At 31.4% G+C, this 8,811-nt stretch overlaps 1 protein-coding gene across 2 annotated transcripts in view; it reads right to left on the bottom strand.

Moving 5' to 3' along the window:
* Positions 1-6,653: 6,653 nt before the first annotated feature.
* The window catches only part of LOC139513052 (uncharacterized), a 29,791-nt gene continuing 27,633 nt past the window's right edge, over positions 6,654-8,811 (bottom strand). For both annotated transcript variants that reach the window (XR_011662377.1, XM_071301163.1), the window contains 2 exons: positions 8,194-8,308; positions 6,654-7,551 (listed from right to left, as the gene is read on the bottom strand). Coding sequence is in view for 1 of the 2 variants with exons in the window: in XM_071301163.1 (XP_071157264.1) it covers positions 7,408-7,551; positions 8,194-8,308 (259 nt within the window). In the remaining variant the exon portion in view is untranslated. The remainder of the gene's footprint in view (positions 7,552-8,193; positions 8,309-8,811) is intronic.

Here is an 8,811-nt window from a genome sequence, read left to right as displayed (position 1 = left end):
TGAAGTATCTAACTTTTTTGCTGATACCCCCTTTTTTTGGCATTTTTTTTTTACATTATTTTATGTAGATCATTCATTTTGAGAAATGAGTAACATTCCTACCTAGAAATGAATTCGGAAGACCTTTTTTATGGTTATGCATTAAAACATTATATCGGAGGGCTAATATTTCAGTGGTGGGTGGATGCAAGAGGACTGTACCTTCTTCGCTCCAACAGCTATACTACTGTACATGATTTAATGTTTGTCCTGATGTTTTACATGTCTGCATAATCATTGATGATAAAATAGAGTTTTTTGTTTTATTTTAAAGTACAGATAAATAATCATATAAAATATATGATGTATTATGGTGTTCAGCATGTATGTTTTGTAATTTGTTTGTTGTTGTTACACAAAAAATAAAATTTACTTTAAAAAAATGTGTTTGCTTTTCATACCTGTGTAATTGAGGAACAGAAGTTAGAATTGGCATAACTTTTATATGTTTATACCCACTTCTTACTGTTAATTGATTATCATTAGTCTGCCATAACTCATTAATTTCTTCTTATATTTATTGTCCCTTTCCCACAAAGAATACATAAGAAAACACATGGTCAGTTAAAGAACTATTATATTTTCTCAATTTTCAATGCCAATTATTGATTTTAATTGATAGATACTTAAGCACACATAGGACAGTCAGAAATATATTTGTGATTGTAAAATCTAAGATTGGGGAAGAGATGTATAAAAATGCATTACACATGTTACATTTAACCCAATCCATTGTAATTGCTTAAAAATCTCTTTTAAACAAAATATTAGAAAAACAAACCTTGTCTCTGATTGTTTGGTGAAAATGACAGTTGTCAATCATACTAGTATTGTATCAATACTCAATTACTTAATCAAACTAATTAAAAAGCCTGCACATGAACACACCTTTGACATACATTTTTGAATGAACTTCTCCAAAAATTGACCCATTTTTTATACGACAGCAAAAGTTTTTTGGTTGTATATTGGTATCATGTGGCGTCAGCGTCGTCCTCGTCGTTGTCCGAATGCTTTTGGTTTTCACACTATTACTTTAGTTTAAGTAAATAGAAATGTATGAAATTTAAACACAAGGTTTATGACCATAAAAGAAAGGTTGGGATTTATTTTGGAAGTTTTTGGTCCCAACAGTTTAGGAATTAGGGGCCAAAAAGGGCCCAAATAAGCATTTTCTTGGTTTTCGCACTACAACTTTAGTTTTTAAGTTAATAGAAATCAATAAAATTTTGACACAAGGATTATGAACACAAAAGGAAGGTTGGAATTGATTTTGGGAGTTTTGGTTCCAACGGTTAAGAAATTAGGGGCCAAAAAAGGGCCCAAATAAGCATTATTCTTGGTTTTCGCACAATAACTTAACTATTAGTTAATATAGAAATCTATGAAATTTAAACACAAGGTTTTTGACCATAAAAGGAAGGTTGGGATTGATTTTGGGAGTTTTGGTCCCAACAATTTAGGAATAAGGGGCCCAAAGGGTCCAAAATTAAACTTTGTTTCATTTCATTAAAAACTGAATAATTGGGGTTCTTAAATTTGATATGCTAAATCTAACTGCGTATGTAGATTCTTAATTTTTATACGACCGCAAAATTTGAAAAAATTTTCGTCGTATATTGCTATCACGTTGGCGTCGTTGTCTGCGTCGTCGTCGTCGTTGTCGTCCGAATACTTTTAGTTTTCGCACTCTAACTTTAGTAAAAGTGAATGGAAATCTATGAAATTTTAACACAAGGTTTATAACCACAAAAGGAAGGTTGGTATTGATTTTGGGAGTTTTGGTCCCAACATTTTAGGAATTAGGGGCCAAAAAGGGCCCAAATAAGCATTTTCTTGGTTTTCGCACTATAACTTTAGTTTAAGTTAATAGAAATCTATGAAATTTTGACACAAGGTTTATGACCACAAAAGAACGGTTGGGATTGATTTTGGGAGTTTTGGTTTCAACAGTTTAGGAATTAGGGGCCAAAAAAGGGCCCAAATAAGCATTATTCTTGGTTTTCGCACAATAACTTTAGTTTAAGTAAATAGAAATCAATGAAATTTAAACACAATGTTAATGACTACAAAAGAAAGGTTGGTATTGATTTTGGGAGTTTAGGTCCCAACAGTTTAGGAATTACGGGCCAAAAAGGGACCCAAATAAGCATTTTTCTTGGTTTTCGCACCATAACGTTAGTATAAGTAAATAGAAATCTATGATATTTAAACACAAGGTTCATGACCATAAAAGGAAGGTTGGTATTGATTTTGGGAGTTTTGGTCCCAACAGAATAAGGGGCCCAAAGGGTCCAAAATTAAACTTTGTTTGATTTCATCAAAATTGAATAATTGGGGTTCTTTGATATGCCGAATCTAACTGTGTATGTAGATTCTTAACTTTTGGTCCCGTTTTCAAATTGGTCTACATTAAGGTCCAAAGGGTCCAAAATTAAACTTAGTTTGATTTTGACAAAAAATGAATCAGTTAGGTTCTTTGATATGCTGAATCTAAAAATGTACTTAGATTCTTGATTATTGGCCCAGTTTTCAAGTTGGTCCAAATCGGGGTTCAAAATTAAACTTTGTTTGATTTCATCAAAAATTGAATAAATGGGGTTCTTTGATATACCAAATCTAACTGTGTATGTAGATCCTTTATTTTTGGTCCTGTTTTCAAATTGGTCTACACTAAAGTCCAAAGGGTCCAAAATTAAACTTGGGGTTCTTTGATATGCTGGATCCAAAAATGTACTTAGATTTTTTATTATGGGCCCAGTTTTCAAGTTGGTCCAAATCAGGATCTAAAATTATTATATTAAGTATTGTGCAATAGCAAGTCTTTTCAATTGCACTGTATTGCGCAATGGCAAGAAATATCTAATTGCACAATATTGTGAAATAGCAAATTTTTTTTTAATTAGAGTTATCTTTCTTTGTCCAGAATAGTAAGCAAGAAATATCTAATTGCAAAATATTGTGCAATAGCAAGATTTTTTTTTAATTGGAGTTATCTTTCTTTGAATCAACTTAAATCTTTGTTATATACAATATACAATGTATATTCACTTTTTACTACCAACTGATAAATTAAAATAATCTTTACCATTCAGTGATAACAAGCAGTTTTTTTACATCTTAATATTTTATGATGTATTTAAATGAGTAGTTATTGTTGCAAACTCCATTAGAAATTTTAATTGAGATTAGTTTTGGAATAAGGGAAAGGGGGATGTGATTAAAAAAATTGGGTTCAATTTTTCTCATTTGAAATTTCATAAATAAAAAAGAAAATTTCTTCAAACATTTTTTTGAGAGGATTAATATTCAACAGCATAGTGAATTGCTCTAAGAGAAAACAAAAATTTTAAGTTCATTAGAACACATTCATTCTGTGTCAGAAACCTATGCTGTGTCAACTATTTAATCACAATCCAAATTTAGAGCTGAATCCAGCTTGAATGTTGTGTCCATACTTGCCCCAACCGTTCAGGGTTCAACCTCTGCGGTCGTATAAAGCTACGCCCTGCGGAGCATCTGGTTGGTCCTGTTTTCAAATTGGTCTACATTAAGGACCAAGGGTCCAAAATTAAACTAAGTTTGATTTTAACAAAAAATGAATTCTTGGGCTTCTTTGATATGCTGAATCTAAACATGTACTTAGATTTTTGATTATGGCCCAGTTTTCAAGTTGGTCCAAATCAGGATCCAAATTTATTATATTAAGTAATTGCAATAGCAAGAAATTTTCAATTGCACAGTATTCAGCAATAGCAAGACATTTTCAATTGCACAGTATTGCGCAATAGCAAGAAATCTTTAATTGCACAGTATTGTGCAATAGCAAGTATTTTCAATTGCACAGTATTGCACAATAGCAAGATATATCTAATTGCACAATATTGTGCAATAGCAAGAAATTTATAATTGGAGTTATCTTTCTTTGTCCAGAATAGTAGTTGAATCAACTTAAATCATTGTTTTATACAATATACAATGTATATTCACTTTTACTACCAACTGATAAATTAAAACAATCTTTACCAATCAGTGATAACAAGCACTTATTTTACATTTTGATATTTTATGATGTATTTAAATGAGTAGTTATTGTTGCAAACTCCATTAGAAATTTGGATTGAGATGAAGGGTCCAAAATTAAACTTTGTTTGATTTCATCAAAAATTGAATAATTGGGGTTCTTTGAAATGCCGAATCTAACTATGTATGTAAATTTTAAGTTCATTAGATCACATTCATTCTGTGTAAAAAACCTATGCTGTGTTAACTATTTAATCACAATCCAAATTTAGAGCTGAATCCAACTTGAATGTTGTGTCCATACTTGCCTTAACCATTCAGGGTTCAACCTCTGCAGTCGTATAAAGCTGTGCCCTGCAGAGCATTGGGTTTAAATGAATGGACATTTTTTATTCTCGTAAACTATGTTATGATGAATTTTAGGTGTACTATAGATTGAATACATTTATATACACAAGTTTATCATGTCTAATTTGTGCTGTAAACTATTCCTCACTAATTATACCTCTTTATAAGGTTTTGGATAAGCATGAAGTTGACATAAAAAAATGAAGTTTGATATCAAAACACATATGATGGCAAGACAGTGTGGTGAAGCTTGTGTTGAGAGAATGTAACCTTCCAACTCAGGAACAGGTAGATACTTGCAAACAAAATATAAGAGAAATAGCACCACAAGAAAAAAAGATTACTGTTATGATTGTTATACTGTACCAAAACACTTGCATCTACTGAAAGGAGGCTTATTGTATAAATAAGGTGAGAGGTTTTTTATTTGAACTATTTCACATTTTTGTTGGGGCCTTTTATAAGTGACTATATAGTATTAGTGGTTCTCATAGTTGAAGGTTGTATGGTGACCTATAATTGCTTTTATCTTTGTTATTTGACCTCAGATGGAAAGTTGTCTCATTGCCAATAATTTTTATCTGTACATCCATAGTTTTTCCCTTCTAATACTAAGAATATAAATAAAATTGAGAATGGAAATTGGGAATGTGTCAAAGAGACAACAACCCGACCATAGAAAAAACAACAGCAGAAGGTCACCAACAGGTCTTCAATGTAGCAAGAAATTCCCGCACCCGGAGGCGTCCTTCAGCTGGCCCCTAAACAAATATATACTAGTTCAGTGATAATGAACGCCATACTAATTTCCAAATTGTACACAAGAAACTAAAATTAAAATAATACAAGACTAACAAAGGCCAGAGGCTCCTGACTTGGGACAGGCGCAAAAATGCGGCGGGGTTAAACATGTTTATGAGATCTCAACCCTCCCCCTATACCTCTAGCGAATGTAGAAAAATAAACGCATAACAATACGCACATTTAAAAATTCAGTTCAAGAGAAGTCCGAATTTGAGGTTGATATAGATGCAAATATCATTTACCCCATCATAATATTTGTTTAAAGTGGAAAAGTAAATACCTTTTGAAAAGTGTCCTTCATTTTATTTCAAAATCTGAAACCCCCAATCCCCCATACACAATACATCTAAGCATTATTAAGTTCCAGACCAAATATAAAGATGTTCCTCAATTCAGAATATAATTACTAACACATTATTCTCTTATGGAATTTACAGACAAGACTGATAGAGTAGGACAAGAAACAATAAAAAGTAAGATCACAAAAATACTGAACTTAGAGGAAAATCAATTCGGAAAGTCCATAATCACATGGCAAAAATTGACAGCAAACAAGGTTTTCTGTATTTTGAAGGCTCTTGAATGCATGTTTGATGTGCCATGTTCTGTGCATATTTTTAAAAAACTCAACAATATCAAATTAAGAGGCCTCCATTTTTGGCTTACATTTCAAACTAGGCTCTATTGGCTAATATCACAATGAATCATAGCTAATACAGTGACTAGGTTGGAGATATGGTTTTTTGTTGGAAATTTATGTTCCTGCGTTTTATTTGTGATGTGACAAATAGTACTTGTTTTGATTTTCCACAAAGAATCAATGAAAATTGGTAAATTTCCATTGATTATTGGACAGGAAACATGGAGCACATACGTCGACATAAAAGATCTTTGAAAATAATGTTGGTAAAGACATTTAACATGTCTAGCTTGAATATTTAGTTTGTCGACTTCTAAATTTGGCTGAAATCCAGTAGATTTAGTCAATTTCACCAAAATCACTCATTTTGACCTAATTGGAATGTAAAAATCAACACTTTCGAATAAACTTTGACAGAAATAGTTTTATATAACTTTCTCATGTCTTTAAGTCAACTTAAAACATTTGAACTTTATAATCGGGTCCGAGTAAATTCACAAGATATTACAATGAAATGACGCTATATATATCAAGGTAAATAACTCCTGAATGGGGAAAGTTAAACTCATCTTTGAACTTGCCCTCTATTTTTTGTCATTTGTAACAACATATTATAATTTGAAAAGCATTAGTAGAATGGTTCTTAGTTATTGGACAATGGGCATAAAGTGTAAAGTGCCAAAATATTAAGGACAGTAACTCTTCAGACAGACAGACTGACAAGGTGATGGCAGTATTAAAACTCGGTGAGTAAAGGAATAATGTTTTCTATTGTACATTTGATAAAAACAAGTAATAATTTGTTCAAATCTTTTATTAGAATCTGGATAAATAAGTTTATTGAATGAATCATTTAAAACCATTGGTGATCATCTTCTTGAAAAAATCTAAAAAAGAAGTAAAAACACATGTCTAATAACACAATTAGAAAGAATTATAAAAATAATCAAATAAGATTTGTTTTAGCAGTAAAATTATGTAAAAGTCCTCAAATTGACAGTTTGCACAGTAAATCTCTAAAACAAAGGTCTATAATGAAGGTTTTAAATCAATGCAAATAAAAACTTAAAAAATACAATTCCACAGTTTGTTTTGTACAATTACTTTCTACAACATTTAATACACAATTTACCACAAATGTGATTCAGCTTCTCTTTTTTATGAGCTCCATTGTGTAAAGTTTAAGGGATTTGATTTGGAAACTGGATGTTCAGAAATGATTAAGTTGGCAAACAGATCCTTGAACAATTCCATATTGACAGGTGTATAAATCACTGCAATCTTTTACTCTAAGTTAACAAATATGTTGGCAAACATATGCATAATATAAAATGAGTAAAGTAATGATTTTTGCATGATCACAAAATAATTGTTTCAATGAAAGGTTAATGAAGTTTCCCGAGTTTGAAAATTACACAATTCACCTATCTTCATGCACAACAGTGTTAACATTTTTGGGTTTGCATAACAAATCCCTGATTGTGGATCTTTGGTTACACTTTTACAATATTTTCATATAAGCACGTAAAAGGATAAGTACTTTTGATTTACAGTTAATAGGAAATGAAATACAATGGAAATCTGTTTTGATATACAATATGCTTTAACTGTCTTAAATGTTTTGTCTCTGTCTGATGTGCAAGTGGAATAAAGTCTTTCAACTTTTCTCTCATTTTATGCATTTCACTGTATTTAACCTGCAAGAAGAGAAAAGGTCACAATAATTAATTGTTTATCTGTGTAATAGATAACCATGGATATGTTTCGTTCATTGTCACCACAATGTGGTCCTTTTTTCCTCATTATAACAAAAGATTTGAATTTAACTAGCCGTGAGAAACATAATGGGAGCCACTGATGTAGCAAAATATAATTCAAATTCTCAAGCACTATAGGTAACTTAAAGTATTTATACAGATTTGTTTTGTTAAATTTAAGTTTGTTTGATGTTTTCTTTGATCTTTTGCCTCCTCATTTTTTGTTCTCTTTTGCCCTGGTCAGTTTTTCGTAAACAAGGTTTCTGTCCACTATTTCGTATAACTTTGGGATTCAAGGATCATGGCCTACGGTTTGACTCAGACAAATTATGATTGCAGCATGATTTTTCTTGACTATGTGCTTATACTTTTGGTAACAGAACCGCATTTGTTTACACTAACATGAAAGTTAGAATTGACCCGACATGGTTAAATATCATAAGGACTTATAAGAGCTACTGTTCTGCAGCTTATACCACAAGGCTCTATACTTTGCTTTAATTTGTATACAAAACATTTTTTTGGTTGATGGTGTGAACAACCTCACCATGTTAAAATGTTGTTTTGATATATCAGTCTTACCTCAACAACAGTAAAATGCCTTTCCTCTAGGAATTTCTTTTGAATGGCATATTCTCCAAGGAGTCTGCCTGTGTTTTTACAATAGCAATCAGAGGTGTATGGTAAAATTGCAACCCTGAAGTGATATACAAAATGTATAATAAAAATGTATAATATTTCATATAATTAGTTAGTATTTTCATATAGAGACACAGTTCTTTTTATCTTGGGTAGTTTTTTCAGGTCATATCGCAAAACAATTTTTCCTTCTTTTGTCTTTTTATGGTCCTGCAACAAAGTTGTCGATGCCATATAGTTTTACCCTTGTCCGTCATTTCGAAATTCCGTAATTCTGCATTTCCGTAATTCTGTTATTCCGTCATTCCAGAAGAAACCATTATACAGAGTTTTTTTCTAAATGCCTTCAGATATTGGACTGGATTTGAGTATGTGAGTTAACCATGATGAGTTACACATTTTTTGTTACACATCAAGTTTCGTTATGCGAGTTACTCTTGATGAGTTACAGATCAAATAAAAGTTTTGTTCGGCTCAGCTGATTTTTGCTGTAATAGGCTGATTTTTGGTATGTGAACTAACCATGATGAGTTACAGATCAAGTTTAAGTTTCCTTCTGCT

Source organism: Mytilus edulis, chromosome 2, assembly GCF_963676685.1.
Source record: "Mytilus edulis chromosome 2, xbMytEdul2.2, whole genome shotgun sequence".
In the NCBI taxonomy this organism is placed as follows: Eukaryota; Metazoa; Mollusca; class Bivalvia; order Mytilida; family Mytilidae; genus Mytilus; species Mytilus edulis.
The sequence above is the reverse complement of the archived record's forward strand: the minus strand, read 5'-3'. Positions and strand labels throughout refer to the sequence as shown.